General features: G+C 38.6%; 1 protein-coding gene across 1 annotated transcript in view; it reads left to right on the top strand.

The window, feature by feature from the left end:
• The window catches only part of eys (eyes shut homolog), a 159382-nt gene extending 140436 nt beyond the window's left edge, over positions 1-18946 (top strand). Inside the window, exons 44-51 of the mRNA XM_063491468.1 lie at positions 1436-1608; positions 8403-8585; positions 10930-11096; positions 12083-12227; positions 14198-14372; positions 14625-14797; positions 14919-15080; positions 16989-18946. Of these exons, the coding sequence (XP_063347538.1) occupies positions 1436-1608; positions 8403-8585; positions 10930-11096; positions 12083-12227; positions 14198-14372; positions 14625-14797; positions 14919-15080; positions 16989-18181 (2371 nt within the window). The 3' untranslated portion in view covers positions 18182-18946. The remainder of the gene's footprint in view (positions 1-1435; positions 1609-8402; positions 8586-10929; positions 11097-12082; positions 12228-14197; positions 14373-14624; positions 14798-14918; positions 15081-16988) is intronic.
• Positions 18947-19778: the final 832 nt, after the last annotated feature.

Raw genomic sequence — 19778 nt, 5'->3', positions numbered from 1 at the left:
ATGTTTGGAAAAAAGGTTAAAATATATTTTGGCAGTAAATGAAGCAATTGTAATATTATTATATTTAATAGTATATTTGCTATGTGGTAAATCATACATTCTTTCAAAGAAAAATATGTTTAATATATGTATCAAATAGCTGTCGGCCAATATTTATCATTTGTGCAGATATGATTGACATGTAGAAGTACATTTAATAATGAATATTTCTATAAGTAATTATTTTTTTTGTTTTTGTTTTTTAAACATGTTTAAAAGTCCAGCTCAAAAAACTAGTAGTTAACAGTTCTATGAGTATATGCATAGCCACCTGTGGTGAGGCCCCTGGCTCCGCCCCTATTGTTCAACTGTCCAATTATCCTTTTTCTGTCCTCACTTTTCCTGTGCAGAGGTCTGGATTGTTGAATCGGTGTCTTTCCCTGCAAAAACATCACGACAAACATGTCCACATGTAGTCTCACTTACGTGTAATTTAGTCTCTAATTTTCTGTGGGAGGAATCTGGCGCTTCTGGAGGAAAACCCACACAATTTGTCTGCCACCAACATTTAAACACTGACACTAAGTGACGATGCAAGGGACAAATTAGCAGGATTCAAAGCATTGAATCAAAACAGCTGCAGCAGGAGGTGCAGTGGCATTTAATATTTCATTCTTCCTCTTGCAGGTTGTCAAAGCCTATAAAAAATAACACTGCCTGTTCTGTTCACTACATGACATTTTTCCATCTTTCAGTATTGCTTTAAAAACATTTTTCACAGTTGTCAGTGACACTGGACAGCTGTGCATCACGATACCTTAAACTAGCTTGAAATCAAGCAGCCTGCTAATAACCATCAGTTCAAGCATTATTCCTTTGTGTTTCCATATAGTCATATCAAACAGTTCTCAACTTTGATGACAGAACGTAAATATTTCATTTCTAGAAGCCATTTTCTCAAGGAGCAAAATATATTCTGCAGCACTGCTCAAAACACATTATTAATTTATAGATTTGAAACCCCACCAATGCTTCCTCTGTCTGATTTTATACCTTTCAGAGTTGTGCACATCTTTGAGCATCCTATAAAGTCCCTGTCTGGATATCACTTTGCATGCTAGGTCACCCTCTGCTTCTTGCCAAGAGAGAAAGTACACAATGTAATGGTGGAAATTAGACAGAAAAATCTGGTTTTAGGTTTTTTGACATGCCAAAAGTTCAGTTTTCTTTTGTTTTTGGTTAGCGTACATGTAATACAAGTAATGCTGGCTTCCTGTAGCTACTTCTATGATTCACACATCCAAAGCAGGATTTATATTTTTCTCCACCACTGTCACTAAGTGTATAGCCGACATCTCATGGATTGCAAGCTCTTTTGAAACCATGCATTTCAGTGTGCGTAGTTTCAGCTTCACTCCACTTCTTATATGTTGTACGTGCTTGTCTGTACATTTAGTGATGCTGAGGACTGGTTCTGCGAGTGCCCCCCATTATACACCGGACGGCTGTGCCAGCTCACCTCCTGTGAGCGCAACCCCTGCAGTCACGGAGCCACATGCATCCCGAAGTCACCATTAGAGGCCGTTTGTCTGTGTCCCTATGGAAGACAGGGTCTGCTGTGTGACCAAAGTAAGTGATTCACAGAGCAGCTCCACACGGAACAATGCAGGGCAGATGTAGCAGCTTCATTAAGAGAGCGATCTGCAGACATGTAGTGAATTAGAGCCTTGAGCATTTGGTAGAATCAGTGTCTGTTGTTAAATAAAACGATTAATGAAATTAAATTTTGCTGAAAAAGCAAAAAAAATCTTCCTCCAGCCATGGAGTCAGATAATCAGGACAAAAGTTGTGGCTACTTGTTTGAATATTCTAGCCTATTTCAGGTTTATAAGATCTTATTTCCCAACAGCTGTCATTTCAGCACTGTCTCAAATATATTTTTTTTTCTTATGTCAGGCTGCTCCTCTGCATTAGTAGTGTTTTAAAGGTAAGGGTTATAAGCAGTTTACTACAATAATTTTTGTGTTTGGTACTATTTGCAAATGTTGCTGACACTTAATTGAGAACTATCATGCAAATTTCTAGCTTCCTATTTTTATTCTCAGACTATACTAGAGTAGCTTTGTATGATTCAGTGATCAAAACAATCCTTATAGCGACACAAATATATACAAACATTTACTTAAATCTTTTAATAAGTGGTGCTGAAGGGTCTGCAGTGTCTTTTAAATTGACAAGGCAGGTTTATTAACTTCTCATTAGTGATCATGATTGACTACAGGTCAGATTTGTTTGAGTGCACTCACTCAAATACTCAAAATAATGTGAAAATTCAAGAACTTACTGAAGATCTAAGGAGAATTGTAGATTTACACAAGCTGGGAAGGTCTCTTGGAGCCATTTCTGGAATGCAAATTCAAATATCATCTCTTCAAACAATTGTACAAGTTATTCAGATGTGTTGATGCTTTGCCAAGGTTTGGAAGAAGAGCCAGATTGTCACCTTAAAATGTGAGAAATTTGATTAGGATGTTCAGGAACAACTCAGGAATCACCAAGGCTCAAGCCTACCATGAACTGGAAACTACTGGAACACCAGTGTCACTGTCCACAGTGAACTAAGTTTTACATCACCATTAACTCAAAGCAAGAAAGAAGCTGCTGCTCCAAAATCGAAAAGCCACATGCCTTCTGGACAAAGGTTTTATGGTCAGATGAGACAAAGATTGTTTGGAGAAGTAAAGGTGATGCATTCAAACCTAAGAATACTGTACCAGCTGTCAAGCGTGGTTGTGGTAGCATCATGCGCCGGGGCTATTTTGCTGCCTATGGTACTGGGACATTGCACAAATTCTTCGACTTCACCTCAGATCAACAGATAGACAGTTGACAAAGTTGGATGTTCCAACAGAACAACGATCACAAACACACATCAAAACTGTTTTTTGAATAGATAAATCAGGCTAACATTAAGCTTCTGGAGTGATTTTTCCAAAGCCTTGACCTCACTCCTAGTGAAAATTTCTGGACAACCCTTAAAAAGCCAGGTCTATGCCAGGAAACCAAACTATTTAAATGAACTCTACCAATTCTGCCAAGAAGAGTGGTTAAATATCCAGGCAGTCTTGTGCCAGAAGCTATCAAATGTTTCTGGTCAAGATGCAGCTTGCTGAGGAACATTGAACCACATATTAGTGGTGTTGTATGTATATATTTAAGTTTAATCTTGTATGTTTTAGAGAAAATCCTAAATAAATTCAAACTTGTGCACCCAATTCTTCCTTTTTTACATTCATTAAAGATGTACCCACAATCCTAAATTGAAAGAGCAACGTCTCTGATTGGTGGCGGTCGCTGTTATGTTGGAGGTGTTTAAATCCACAAAGGTTACTTAGTGTAGGTCACGTAGCACTGTGCCATATCAATAACTAAGTTATACTTTACTACAGATGTGCAACACAAACTGCAAATTATATTCACAACTGTTATTATATAACACTATGATAATGACGGGTAAAGAGTTTGATTGACAGCAAGTTATCACTGGCTACCAAGTTGTGATTCACAAGTCTTTAGCCAATGAGCATGCAGTTCCATACCACTAAATCCTTAATTTTGAAATACAGCATGATGGATTTAGAAATGATACTTAAATTGTTTAATATATCCCAAAATGAATGACTAAACCTATAAACTGAGTAAACTGCGTCCTTGTCTTTCACTGTCCATGACAGCTAACGTGGTTTAAAAATGTCTTTGATTTCAGTCAAAAGTTTTAGAAAAATGAGATACCTAGAAATGATTAAATAGATTTTTTTTTATTTTATACAATTATCTTTTTATTCTATGATGTTTCTGTATTATTTTATGTGCTTGTTTTCCAAAAAGTAATGCCATAAAGAAGAGGGCTTCACAGGTCATGGCTCTCAGAAACAAAAGGTTTTGCTTGACTAAACTGGCTGTGGTGGCAGCAGGGTGCTTGGCATATAAGTCGCTCAGCCATGCCACAGCCCCTGTCAGAATCTCAGCACCCACATGCCAAACACAGATATTTAACCTTCCAGTTTCACACTAAGTATATGGCTGACATTTGAATTTTAATCCTGATAACATCAGACAAGATCAGAGACAAACTGATCACTCCTAAGGTCTCTTGCCTTCCAGGACTTTTTTTAATACTTGCTACTTTGCAGCATGTTTCCTAATGTGGTGCCCTTAGCAAAATACCAGCCGTGATAGCACGGCACCAGGGCTGTCTTTTATTTATTTTTTTCCTTCTATTGTGTCTATTAGGACAGATGAAACAGTAACAATATGGTTTGTATTTTTTTCTTAATGTCGTATTTTCAGTACTTTGGTTCAGTTCCCATCAGGTGGTCTGAACAACCAGGAAATGGAGGAAAGGCAAGACTAGGAAGCAAAGCTGGAATGCCTCCAGAATCAAGTTCATGAAACATTCATGCGTATTGAAGACGCCTTCACTCAGAAATATTAATGTTGTACCTTTGTACACAAGTTGGAATACCTCCTGTTAAAGATTCATGATTGGAATTGATAGAAATAAAACATGGAAAACAATGTACTGCATTTTCAGTATACGATACTCTCAGTATAGTACATGTTCTTACAGATACAGATTTATATATTTTACTCCACACTTAGTTATAGTGTGTGTCTTAGACTAGTCTTGTCTGGTTATTATACAGCTAAATGCTGTTTCATCTTTATAATTTTATGTGTCAAATTGGTGAAATGACATATTTTGTTATGTTTGAACTGTGCCAAAAAAGGAGGAAAAAACGATTTCATGAAATTTTAGTGTTACTTTCGTCTTCTTGACTCTTTCTGGAAGTTCACTTCTAGGTCACGGACACTTCCTGGGTTTTTTTGCACACGCAGCTCTGACCACAGATGTTCAGGGCATGTGCAGGTCATGGACCTTTCAGTAAGATTTAGTCCATGTTTCTTATTTCAGCTTGGATTATCAGCCTTTTGGGGGATCATTATCCTGTTGTCAGTTTTTTTTTTTTAAGTTGTTTTTTTTCCCTTTTTTTTTTTCGCTTTCATGCAATACTTGAAATGAATTTTTTCTATCCATTTAAAATTTGGGTGCCACACAACCCTAAAGCAGCGTATTTCCACCATCATGCTAAAGTGGTTCTCAAGTGCAACGTCTTATCAAATTGGGTTCAGTTTTTCTTCAACCATACAATACTATTGGTATTATATGGTTTTAAGAGCCTAGTTTTAACTTTAGCTTTTGACAGTTTCCAGCAAACCTTAGTTGAATACTTTTTGGGATGGTGTCACAGGTAAGGTTGTTCCATGCATACCCTGTTTATCAACACACTGCACGCCATCAGCTAACCCACCCCGTGGATCTGCTTTGTCTTTCAGCACGGCAAATTGCACAGCTTTATCAGAAAGTTTTCTTGCTCTTCCAGATCTTGTCTTGACTTCCACATCTTCCATCCTCTGCCATTTCTTAATGACATTTCATAGAGTAGAAATTGCAAGCTTGAAGCGCTGTGATATCTTTTTATAGCCTTTCCCTCCTTTGTAGGTATCAATTAGCTTCATTTTCAGATCTCAGTACTTGCTTAGAGGAGCTCATGGTTTTTGAGTGCTACCACAAGGTTTGAAGAGTCGGAAGTTATCAGCTCTAGAAGTCATCAGCTGACAATTATAAATTCTTCACCTGCCATGCAAGTCTTAATGAATCAAATAAGGCCAAATAAATTCAAGAAGTTCTAAGACTTTACATGTAGCAGAGTTCAGCAACTTTATTTAACCTTCACGAGTTATTTTAATGTCTTTTTTGCATTTGCATATAATCAATTTTAAAGAGCTTCGCTCTTTGAACAATGTGCAACATTATTGTCGATTTAGTTTAGCAGTGGTGTGAGTTTTTCTAAGCCTTTCATTCTATAGAAACTGAGAAAGTGTTGTTTGCCCAGCATTTATTTATTAATATTTTTTTCAGCTGAGCTGCGTACTGTATACATGCAGTTTTATGTCTGAATTCATTTCACGATCCAGAGCTACACATCACTCTGTTTTTCCTCTGCAGCTCCTGTGCACAGTATTACACAAACACACAGCAAAGTTGAAGTGCTATGTAATATTATTTGACAGGATGTGGTGTTATAATCCACAGATGGATGCACTTCGTGAAGGCAGTCCATAAGCTTCTTTGTTAATAATATGTTCCATAACCACCAGTTCCACTCAACAGTATGTACAAGAGTTAGCTAAAGGAAATTATAAATGGGAACTGTATGCCAATATGCTATTAATGTAGTAGTAACTGCTTAGTGAAATTAATGAGTAACAGGAAAACATAAGATGTACAGTAATGTGCAAAGGTCTCTAAGAGCCAGCTCTTATTTCTTTATATTTTGCTATGAAAATGGGAAGTTATGTCCACTGTTCTTCTAACACAACCTGAGCTCTCTTAGAGAAGCTTTCTTGTCATTTTTTAAGTAGTCTTCAGGAATAATTGACCAGGCTTTGTGAAGAACAATCAGAGCTCTTATCTAGGTGTTGGATGCCTTTTGTGCCATCTAATTTAAGATGATTGCACACTGCTTTAATAATGCTGAGATCTAGGCTCTGGATCTCAACATTAATCTGACGATACTTTTCAACATTCATAATTTCATCAACCCCACTGGCTGAAATACAGCCCAAAGAGCCTCCACCGTGTTTTTACAAATGCCTGTAGGCACTCACTGTTGTACCACACAACACCACCTTTGTCACACCATGCCATTCCCAAGTTTGCGACAGGCTGCTGGTAACAAGGAGTCTAACAATACATTTTTAAGTTGGTTCTTTGCTAAACTATCTTTTATGTGTAGAAACAACAATGTATCATCCAATGAGATAAATGCATTTTTTATACATGAATAATTCACAGCTCCATGTTAAGTTGCTTAAAAAACGTGACTGAAAATTAGTGAAAAAGCAGCCGATGCCCAAAGAAAAACTATTGCTCAAGACCACTTTAAAAACGAGAATGTCTGGCAGCGTGCAAAATACAAAGAAATATAAAGGACTATTTACTGCAACGGTAATCTGTTAAGCTCCTAAAACTCATGAATCACTTTTAGGTCTTTGTGATCTTTTTAGTACTCCCAAAGATAACTGAGAGGAAATGATTGTTCAGCCACCTTCACAACATATCAAATATGTGGCGTTCTTTAAATTAGCCCCGTTTTATGTCACTTGGATGACACAAAATTAACAACATATGCAAAATGAAAGAAACGTTGGTGCATTAGATCTATACAGTAAGGAACTTTTAGTCTCAAAAGATAAGATGCTCAGTAATTAAAAAGGAGCTGTTTAATTAAAGATATACAACAGCATGAAATATCCACCACTTACACAAAGAACAGTTTTCAAAAGCAGTGGCACAAATGTTAAGTCAGTCAAAGTAAGTATGGAAATACATTTTCATGATAAATTTTGGTCAAATTATGTATTTACAGGGATAAACTATTTCACATAGAAACACAGCATTTCATTTAAAAATATATATATTTTAAGGGTGCCGATGTGGAAAGAAAAAGAGAGAGCTTAGTTGTTATTATAGGGGTAAAAACCATCATGTTTAATATCAAATCAAAAACAGCACGGTTTAAAAATAGGTGTTGGCTCTATAACATGGTGGCCACTACACTACAAGAAGCAATAGACAAACACAACCAGCTCTAGCAGACTGGAGATGATAACAGAAGCATTTGCGGGTTTATTAATAATTTAGCAGCCAAACAGAGCTGAGGGCAGTCGCGGAGGGGTGCTCTGAAGCCCTCTAAGCCATCGCCTGGGGCTGAAGAAGAATATGCAAGGTGTTTGAGTGAAGAAGAGCAGGTTTGTGTTTGAATCCACACTGCAACAACAACAACGTAGCGGCATGTAGTTTTCAATAAGCATGGGCAAATTCACATTGAGTCCCCTGTGTAAAATCAAGTGGATGGGTATGCTGAAATGGAGTACAAGCAGGATCATTACTGAATCAACGATGCGTTCAGAATAAGTAAACTTGAGATTGTTATTGAATATCGTTGGGGTTATTGCAATACCCTTGTGAGCAAAGTGTACGATGCTAAGCTTGCTTGGCAGAATCCTTCCTAAACAGCTGCTAATGAAAACAGAATAGGATGAGAAAAGGTGGTAGTATTTGAAAACAGGTCATCATGCTAGAGCATCAGATGAGGAAACGTTTCACCAACTCCTGGTCTGTATTGTGTGGCAATAGTGCCATCTTTTGGTAGGCTCTGAGGTGAATGATGAATCAGACTTCTTACTTTGAACAAAATGAACACACATGCACCGCAGAGCCTGCAGCAGCTAATCCATAAGCATATACAGTACAAATGTGAGCTTTCGAGCGTGTTCTGAATGTGTTTGCTTTGCAGCCGTCAATATCACTCGTCCCAGATTCAGTGGAAGTGATGAGTTTGGTTACACCTCCTTCGTGGCTTATTCCTCCATCCCGAGCCTCAGTTTCTTCTACGAATTCAAGCTGAAGTTTACGCTTGCGGACAGTTCCTCTGCCGTCAAAGACAACCTTATGCTGTTTGCTGGACGTAAAGGACAAGGTGAGCGCAATCCTGACACTTGGATAGCAGTTTAAATTATCTATGAGCTCCAGTGAAAAAATAATTTGAGAAGTTTGCTTTGTTGGTTTTAGTTTCCAAACTGATTTGAGGATTTTGAAAGAAACACTAGTGCAATTTAGTGTCACCTGCTGTGTATGATAATGGCTGTCTAATGGAATTCCACAAGTCTTTGAGATCCTCCGTTCCCTAAGGATTTTTCTTTCTTATGAGATTTTCAGGAATTAATGAGTTCAACACGCTTATTGTTTTTTACTTTGAAAAGAAGCATGTGAGCATTCCTCGGATAAAATCAACACGTGAAATGAGCTTCTTAAAAGAATTAAACAGCTAATTAAATTAGATGGACTATTAGGTGTAAATGTGCACTGTGTTGGGGTCAGCAGGGTCTCCTTTCTGTGGAGCCAGATTTGGAAGCAGATACTTGCTATGCCTTTGTTCTCAGCATATTTCATTAAAATAATAATAAAAAAATAATGATAATAATGAAATAGAAACACTAGATCATGGGTCTTGTGCACTTGTTTCTTTTAAGAGCCATCAAGGTGGAGGCACAAAAAATAAGAGTAATATGAATGATGAAAGACTCAAACAACTGAAGAGCATTCTTGAAATGTTACAAATTCAAAGGTGCAATATATTTTTGAGGCCAAGCAGTAAAACTGCGTAGCCATCATAGACCATCATCTTCTCCTGCCCTTCTTACTTCTTCTTCCAGAACCTTTGGCAGCAGGTTTCATGTCTGCAGCTTGAGCACTTTGTTTGTCACCAGGCAGTTAGAAGTAAATTTATATGCATGCGTCTCCAAACATTTCCGCACTTGTCAAAAACTTGCTGCCATTTTGAGGAAGAACAAATCAACTGTGTCAATGAACAATAGGGGGTACTGCAATAATTAAAAATGTGCTGATGTGTTTGCCTGTGTCCCTAAATTCTCTGAGAGATCATACCAAAATTTAAGTCGACCTAAGCTGCGTTGATTAATTGACTTGGCATATGAAATTTGAACAAAATGTCAAACAAGAGTATTTGAAAAGCCAGGCCATCCTTTTTCATATCTTATGGATACACCATCTGCATCTGTAACCACCAACAAATGGCCATCTAGATCATTTTACATAAGGAGTAGTATTAAATAAGTTTACTCATTATCACTAGTATTTTTTTTTTTGTAGAACTGCTTCCCTGAGCCATTAAACAGAATGAAAGATGAAAGCAATATTGGATATAACAAATGTATCATCCTTTGTCAGTCCACTATCTGATTAACATCTTTGGCAGTTTTAACAAGCCCAGTTTATATTTTCAAACTTACTACTAAATATCATTAAACAAGATCTGGTTGGCTTGATTAAACTATAATTACTTGATTGTATAATTTCCAACATCAAAATTTTAATTTTCCTGAAAATATAACGTTTGCAATGATCCCTATTATTGCACCGCTGGGCCTGTTGTTCATTGTAGTCGACACTGGAGACTCTACTCCAGCTCTGCCAGACTTCATATTGAAAATACTCTTTTTAAGAATCTCCTCATTCGACATATTTTATTCATAGATAAATCAGTTAAGACCCACAGCTACTTTAAATTTCTCACCATAAATATCATCCTCACTGCCTGGTGGAAAGCAGAAACGACACACTTGACCTCAGACTATCTCCGTCTTCTCGTGCAACTATCTGGCATAACCTTACGTTTAAAATCAATGAGGAATTTCGCTGCATTGAGAGACGTAAAAAAGCCCAGAGCACCTTTTTATTTGCAGCTCTCTCATGAACCGAGACCCTCTTAGACAAACATTTAACTTACCCTATAAATCTAATCGCCAGGACAAACAGTGGAATGAGACCATTAAAAAAATTATATTCAAGACTTCCACAACTTCATCCTTTCATGTTTACTGAAACCGTGTTCATTTTGACTCCAAAAATTACTTTCCAGACATCAGACTTGAATATAGATCAATCAGAGATTGATTGGCTAACTTTCTGCAACATCCTCCTTATCATACAACTCAAACATTCAGCTAATCCATTATAGGTCTCACACAAAGAACAGCTCATCACTCACAAGTTGTACTGAAAGAGCTTCCCACCTCAATAGAAAACTACTTTATGACTCCACAGCAGCTGGACTCTTTTGTTTGGAGGTCATGGAATAGCTGTTCTTCAGTTCTCGCTCTATTAAGATAAAATTATCCATTTAGGAAAACCATTGTGTTTAGTCAAAGTATGTAAATGTATTAATGAAAGTGGAACACTTTATTTTGCCTGTGTATTTTGAGTGTACTGTGTTGGAGGGTAACTTTCTTCATATTTTGTAGGCAATGATGGGGACGACTTCCTTGTTTTGGGATTAAAAAGTGGAAGACTTGTACATAGATTCAACCTCGGATCGGGGATAGCAACCATCGTTAGTGATCGACTGAACCATCAGATCAACATCCACACCGTCACGTTTGGAAGGTCTAAGAAAACAGGATGGCTGAAGGTGATTTGAAGATTAATGTGTCCCTTTTGGTAACTGTACATATCTAGTGTGCTTACTGTATAGAGACATTTAAATGAAATCATGTAACCATTTCAATAAAATAGAGCATCCCAGCCTAGAGGTATATGATCATTTAGGATCATTTAGTCCCAAGGTAAGTTTGAGGAGCTCACAAGATATTTAAAGAATCAAAACAACACCAAGATACACAAAGTTCTAAATATTTTTCTTTTGAAATACTGATGCTTCATTCGGTCTTTTGGTCCTTCCAATTAAGAAATTAGAAAAATAAATTGCTTAATGGGACTCTGCTAAAGTCAATTCTATTTCATTCATTTTTAATTTTGTAGATCAGACTTATCTTTATCTGCCGTTTGTACACATTAGGTTCCTCGAACATCTGAATAGATAATGCAAAGAGTATTAAAAGTGGATGCAAAGATTAACTGAGGGATTGAATGTATAATAGACTAATGGAGACTTACTGGAAGAAGGGATTTACAGTAACTGTGATAAACTACTCAGTGAGCCCTGTTTTTACTGTGCACGTATTCACATAAAAACTTAAGTTTTTATCTTGCCTTGTTTTCATAGTGAGGGCTGATAAATGTTGTCATACATACTCGAAAAACATCAGGTTTTTTTGTACCGACAAATAATTTTAGTCCAATGATCAAGGTAAGAGTGATTTTTTTTTAATATATTTTTTTGCACCTATCTGAATGCTTTGGGAAAATCCGCATGCTGCAGGATAGATACTATCGAGACGGCGAGGGCTGAGATCCCTGGCGACTTGCCTCAAAGGAGGAGGTTTCAGGGATGTATAGTAGCTGCTGCCTAATAAGTAGACATACGCTGAATCAGTCAGTTATGAATCCCAGGTCACAGATTTTTATTGCAGAGTTGGCAGATTATTATAGAAAGTGTGCTCCCTCACTGACAGTGAGCCATCTTGAATATTGACATTTCTACTACGTGTGTTTCAGGTTGACGGCCAACGTAACAGGACAGGATTGTCTCCAGGACCTCTGGTGGGCCTCAATGTTTTCAACCAGCTCTTTGTAGGTGGATATAATGAGTACACCCCTGAACTACTGCCACTTGGCTCCAGGTTCCGTCATGGCTTTCAGGGTGAGACTGCTACGGCTTTATTAGAACGCAGCTTTGCTATCTGGAATAAGAGCACTGGGGCTTGGAGTTTCTCCCAGGATCTCTGTCTTTTTGTAAGCAGAGGGGAAGGTGTGTAATGAAAAGGGAGTTACAGGCTCAGACTGTGTATGAGGCCGGAACAAAGCTTTGAGGTTGATTGTATCTGCGCCCTGTAATTGCTTTGCACCCAATACAGTGTGTTGTGTGTAAATCCATTCCTCTGCTGATAAGTCACTTGAACAAGGGTGCTATCCAAATAATCTTTGTCATCATCAACATCATTTATGCTTTCTCTCAGGTGACCTCATGTACGAATGCTTTTTGGAGAGCATTCATATTGCCTGCTAATGTGCAGAGCTGTGACGCAAAATTGCCATGACCATAATGATGACAACAGCTATGAATATCATCACGACCATATTCAGCAGTCTCTGCACTACAGCAGTGAACCTTGTTATTATAAAATGTCATGGCAGATCCATTTGGGGTGAACAAAAGCTTTTTATTTTTAAGGACTTGAGCGATTTTTTGTGTTTGCCTATTCATCATCATCTGATTCATTTTTCTACTCGGCAAATAAGCCTTCAAAAATCAAATCAGCTGTGATAAAGCATCAGTTTGCCCATGCGGTATTAGGCTATCACAGCTCCCTGTAATGGTAAGCACTACCGGAGACAGGCAACACTGGTGGAACCATAACCTTTCTACTCAGGATGTAATGAGAACTCATGAGAGCCTAATCAGATCTGTGTGACCTTCATCGAGCCCTAATCATGATGGCTGGCAGTGAACACACTGATAATGCACTTCACTCCCAGTTATCAAAAGATCCACACTCCCCTGTGGAAAGAAGGAAGAAGAGGCTGTGTGGGTAAAAAAAAGCAGGTAGTCAATTTAAGCTGTTGATCAAATATACAGAAATTGGGATGTGTATTGAGCCTGGCGTTTGAAAACTCTCTGATTTCATACCGCTTTGATGCTGAAATGTTTTTTATTAGATTTCCTAAAAGATTTTGAGCTTAATTACCTTTCATTTTTGGACTTGCAAAGATCAGGGACATTACAAAATGTTATTTTAAAATCATTTTCCGGTTTTGTAAATCAAATGTTTCCCAAAAAAAGAACTTTGCCGCACACACGGGAAGGCTCACTCGACTTCAGACCTCAGCTTTCGAGGTTCTTTTACAAGAAGCGATGTGCTCACAGCTGAAACAAAAATAATTATCTCGCCTAATCTTCCTTATGAATCTGCTTCGCTTTTTGATGGTCTGTGTTTGCGGCACCACAACCATCACTCGAGTCTGCCAAGCAGACAGCATCATGCCATGAATATTCATGAATGAGCATGACATTTCCCCTGCATCCTGTTTATGCCAGTGACTAATGCAGCAGAGAGAAGGGAGTCTGCATGTGCAGATGACTACGAGGGTTGTGTTCAGGCCTTATATTTATAGAAGGCCTTGTGCTTTGCAGGTGCAGGCCAAAACAAATATTGTCTTGATAAAATTGAATTATGAAACCAATAAGCAAATACGATGAGAGAGAGGCGTGATGGCATGATTTCATGGGGGGAAAACATTGGACTCGAGTCATTCCAACTCGGGCATCTTGGATGCGAACTAGACAAACTGCAATCTGAGAGTTAACATCTAATAAAGTTTTGTGGGTTTAAGTGTATGTCTCCCAGTGTGAAACCTTCACATGATGAAATAAACACCCATCAAAGAAACTCATTTCAAACCATGCACGCATTGTCAGACGTGTTTTCGTTTGTGTTGGGCAGATTTTAGTATGCATACCTTTTGATCTCCGTACAAAGACAGTAAAGCGTGTTGCGTTTCATCTTATAATTTCCTATTAGGGAAAGACCGGAGAAGGAAACTGAAGATGAAATGAAATGCACCTCTGACTTGTGCGCAGGTTATCTCACGATGCGTTTGTTCTTTTCAAAGGGTGCATTTTTGATGTGCACTTTCGCACAAGGAGAGACCGAAAGTTCCAAGCGCTGGGACAACCTGCGGGTCATCCAGCCTTTGGGCGCAGTGTGGGTCAGTGTGGCGTCACCCCTTGCGTTCATGTTAAGTGCAGGAACGGCGGGACGTGCGTGGATTCCGGCTCATCTGTGTAGTAAGTGCAAATTAAACTCTACGTGGGCTCATTTTCCAATTGCTTCTAATGAGTCCCCTCATGAATAACGCATGTAGGTGTTATTAATGAGCACAATACAGTAAACAACGCTGTGCTTTATGTATATTTCCATATGCATTGTGACTATGCTTTAGTAACAAACAGAAAACCGGTTTCGCTGTGTGAATGCTGCAGAAGGAGAAGACGGTGTTTACAAGCTGTAACACAGTGTTTGACTGTGCCCGTCTGCAGTTGCCAGTGCCCATTTGGATGGAAGGGAGCGCTCTGTTCCGAGACCGTGTCAGTGTGTGATGTCGAGCACAGCCCCCCTCCTTTGTGCGCCCACGGCTCCACCTGCATCCCTCTGCCGAATGGATATACCTGCCAGTGCCCCCTGGGAACAGCAGGAGTCTACTGTGAGAAAGGTTGCCTCACTGAAGCTGTGACCCTCACCCACATCTGTTATATTTTTATTATTATTCATATTTTTAAATAAGACCTTTGCTATTAAATTCTTTAACTGCTAAATTGTTTTTTTCTGTTCAGCTGTGACCATCAGTGATCCATTCTTCAGTGCTAACCTCTCCTCGTGGATGTCATTCCCACCTATGAGTATAAGACACAGGACTGATTTGCAAGTGCAGTTCCAGCCGTTATCACCTGATGGCATCCTCGTCTACATTGCGCAACATCTCAGTGCCAGAGCTGGTGAGGACAATTAATATTTAGGGAAGCTTTGCTTTTATTAACAATGTGTTAATTAATATGATTGCTGTAACATATTAGGCCATTTGCTCTTTTACCCCTCTATGCCCTGCCTCCACAGCACATATTACACATACCAATTGCTATGTGTAGCTAGTAGTTCATGCCCAATAAAATTTGCATTTAAATTTAAATATGTTGAATATAATTTCAGTGTTAAGTATACTTATTACATATTCTTATTTGTTTTCCTTAAGCCTGACATTAAACATGTAGAACATTGTGCTTTGGTCCTATTTCTTAAATTATAATGTCAAATCCTCTCGTTGTCAACTGTGTATATCAGTATTCTGCTGAGAGTGTCATATGATTGACAACAAAAATCAGACCAACTTAGGTCAAAGTGAAACTTTTTATCTATATATTGGAGTTATTAATCATGACATAAATGGTATTTTTAAATTCATCAATGAGTTTATTTATGGTAATCAATCCATGCTGCTCTGACAAGTTGGGAGAGAATAAAATATGTCTTTAGTTCAACCACTTACAACCCACAGACATATTCACCTGTGAGAGGGCCTTGAAATATTGAGACACAAAGAGAATGTATCCTTTATTTTTTATATACAGTTAGGTCTATAGGTTTTTTTTTTCTAATTTCATCATTGTACAGCACCACAGGTGACTTTAAATCATTGACAATGTTATTGAAGTCTCTCTGCCTTCACTTTTGTCTGCAGTAACTGAAAAGCATGCTTTATTGGACTGAGATCAGGTGAAGAATATTCCATTTCTTTGGCTTCAGAAACTCTTTGGTTGCTTTTGCTGCGTAATTTGGCTCATTATCCATTTGTGAAGCAGATCAGTTTCCAGCATCTGACTGAATCTGAGCAGAGAGCGTAGCCTTGTGCACTCCAGAATTCATCCCGCTACTTCTATCAGCAGTCACATCATTAATAAACACTAGTGACGCCCGCAGCCATACGTGCCCATGCCATAAAATTGCCTCCGTCGTGTTTGACAGATAATGTGGTGTGCTTCGGATCATGAGGTGCGCCTTTATCCTCTCCATGGATTTCTGTTGCCTATCATGTTGGTACAAGTTAATCTTGGTTTCATCTGCCCAAAGAATTTTGGGGGGGCTGTGCAGGCTCTTGTAGATGTTTTCTGGCAAAGTCTTATCTGGCTTTCCAGTTCTGGCTTTCACTGATTTGCACTTTGTTCTAAATTCTCTGCATTTCGATTCGTGAAGGCGTCTCTTGATTGCAGATCTTGATCATTTTAAGCCTGCTTTCTCAGGAGTGTTCTCGACTTGGTTTGATATTGTGAAGGTATTTTTCTCAGCCATTCACTTTAGTGCATTTGCTCTTTTAGTAATATAGTAATAATACATCAAAATTGGTGAGATTTGATTTGGCCACAAGTTTTTGCTGTTTCTCTGGTGGGTTTATTTCTCCTTCTCCTTCCATTAACATCTCTTGGGATCTTCTGTTCAGTTCCAAAGAAAAGCCACCAAATAAAGTTTCAAAATCTTGAATCGACTCCAGATCTTTTATGTATTTGTCACAGAACAATAATTTTGTCCAATTACTTTTCAAAATAAAACTGAAATTCTGAAAATAGAGGGCACCTTTGAATTAAAGCTGAACCTTTGTGTTTCAATTTAGAATACACTGTGGTGTAGAGAAAAAAATACTACAAAAATTAAATTTTAAAAAGTCACTGGTCAAAAACTGTGGGCCTAACTGCATCTGTGTCTAATGTTTAGTTGTTAAAAAATCAATAATAATGCCCTTAGTTAAAAGACAGTACTGTGCACATCTAATATTAATACTAATCTTTACCACGGTAAAAGTAGAAGAAATTACTTTTTTCAAACAAGTTACTCATAAATTGTTTTTTCCACAGGAGACTTCTTCTGCCTCTCACTGGCATCCGGGTTTGTCCAGCTGCGATACAATCTTGGGGACGGCACCCACATCCTGCAGTCCTCTGAACAAGTGGACTTAAGCGGCAGGACCTGGCTCACGGTTAAGGCTGGCCGAACTGGTAACCGAGGCTTCCTCACTCTGGATAACAAGGAAGTCAGAGAAAATGTGACTGAAGGCATGGCCACACTTGATGTTGCTACTGACGTCTTCGTCGGAGGCATGTCGACTCTGAGCTTTGTCTCCACGGATGCAACTGAAGGGGATCCTGTGAGCTTCACTGGTGGCCTGCGAGAGTTAACACTCAATGATCGAGAGTTTGAGTTAACAGAGAGGGGAGCTTTAAGTGGGGCCAACATAGGTGACTGGGATGGGACAGCCTGTGGGTACAAGGTGTGCCAAAATGGAGGTCACTGCAGGGCAACAAGTAGTGACTCGTTCACTTGTATATGTCCGCCATTATGGACCGGTTCTGTGTGTAACCAGTCTGTGAGCTGTGTAAACAACGTCTGCAAACATGGTTCCTTATGTGTGGCATCTAGTGTCACCTCGTATCACTGCATTTGCCCCTTAGGGTGGACCGGGAGGTACTGTGACAAGGAAATGTCCACAGGCACTCTGAAGTTTGTTGGAAACTCTTTTGTTAAATACTGGGACTCTAAATACAACACAAGAAACTTAAAATACACACAGGTTTCTTTCAGCTTTCTCACAGTCTCCAATGACAGTCTGATCATGTGGATGGGAAAGGCTGAACACGAAGATGATGACCACCTTGCAGCTGGACTTGAAGGGGGACATCTTAAAATAACAGTCAATCTTGGAGAAAGACTTTCCCTCCCATTGATTTTCAGAAATCTCACTCTCTGCTGTAACAAATGGCACAATGTCTCTATATCTCTAAATAGCACTGTTATTCAAGTGTCACTGAACAGCCAGGAGATCCTCTCTAAAAATGTAGATCCATTTGAGCGATATGTAGCCTTAAACTACGGGGGGCAGTTTTACTTTGGAGGGTTTGAACTGTACAGAAACATATCAGTTGTGACCTTGGGAATGTTTTCAAATGGCTTTGCGGGGAATCTTAGAAATGTCTGTTTGTTTGGAGATACCAAGCAAGGGCTGTTTCTTAAAAAAAGTGAAGGTTTTAATATCTTTGATGGAAATGATTAATAGTGAAACTGCAAGTTCTGGTCTTTACAACAGTAGGAAATGTACTTTTTAAGGTAGTTGATATTGTGTTTTCTAGTATTTAGTCATGTGAAAATCCAAGTGCACTTTTACCGTCTTCATGTTCTTTATACAGACCAAGGTGGAGATTTTTTGGCTGTAATGCACAGTAGCACATTTGCTGAAAACCAAACAACATATCAACACAGATGACTCCAACCAACTGTCAAGCACAGTGGTGGAGGGGTGACGATTAGGGACATCTAATCAGAGTTGTTCATGAACTCCCCTGTACATTTAACCAAAGACTGTCCAAAATTGTGTCATGCAACAGGACAATGATCCCAAGTACAACAGCAAATCTACAACAGAATCAATCACCTCAACCTGACTAAAATATTGTGGTGGAAACTTAAGAGCTGTGCAAAAACAAATACCCTCAAAACTCAATGACATGAAGGACTGCTGTAAAGGGTGGGCCATAATTCTTTCATACTGATGTGAGATACTGACAGTCATACAGAGTAGTTATTTAAAGTTACTTCAAGACATTACTGCCGCTAACGGTGGTTCTCCAAGTACTGAATCGTGGAGTGCACTTAGTTTTTCACAGGACTGCATACAGTCCTGTTTTTTAAAGCAATTGAATTGTACTACCTGTTTCTTCAACACTGTACATACCAGTTCTGAGTTGCACTTAAAACTCAGTTTGATGAAATATATACATTTAAAGTGTTAAAGGACAAATTAAATTCTCTGATTCCTTGGCTGATTTTTCTGATTTACTTCACTTTCCAAACAAAAGGTAAAACTTAACATGACACTCATCTACCCATCTGTTAATCCATTTTCTTTTCCTTATCAAGAGCTAACAAAAGGGACAATCATTCACAGTTGCATCACACCTATGTGTAATTTAGAAACATCGATGCACCTAACCCCGCAAACTGCATGTCTTTGGACTGTGGGAGGAAGCCAAAGTACCCAGAGAGAACCCACTCACACAATGGGAGAACATGCAAACTCTACACAGGGGTTCCCCGTCAAGATGATGGATTCAAACCAAGGACCTTCTTGCTGCAAGGTCGCAATGCTAACCATCTAGTTCCACCACATACAGACCACTTTGATTTTGAAGGGACCAGATGAGTGAATCTCTCCTTTCTGTCAGTGTAAAGATGTTTAACTACACATTAAACCCCTGAGATATCTTAATATAAAAAGAAATACAATTTCAACAGCATGTCTCACTTTTTCTATATGTTAACATGAAAATATGGAAAACATTCTGGTAGCTCATTGTTTTTGTTAATTCACAGAAAACATTAGTTTACCAAAATTTCTATAGATTGGTGAAAAAGAGGCACATTCCTATCATTTGTTTCTTTATTACTTCGTTCCTGTAACAAGAATGGCCATGGGGGAGGTCTTTATCAATAGGAAAAGTTATAAAAATATACTTTACTCAATAACGCATGCCCTCCTTCACTTTTCCCAATCATCCAGTGGGCCAGATCGGAGTCTTTGCTGGGTCGATTCTCCCCCCCGGGCCTCATTTTTAACACCTCTGACCTAGTTGGTTTTAATACATTTTTTAGAC

Source organism: Pelmatolapia mariae, linkage group LG13, assembly GCF_036321145.2.
Source record: "Pelmatolapia mariae isolate MD_Pm_ZW linkage group LG13, Pm_UMD_F_2, whole genome shotgun sequence".
NCBI classification, from domain to species: domain Eukaryota; kingdom Metazoa; phylum Chordata; class Actinopteri; order Cichliformes; family Cichlidae; genus Pelmatolapia; species Pelmatolapia mariae.
This window is presented reverse-complemented; position numbering and strand designations above follow the sequence as displayed.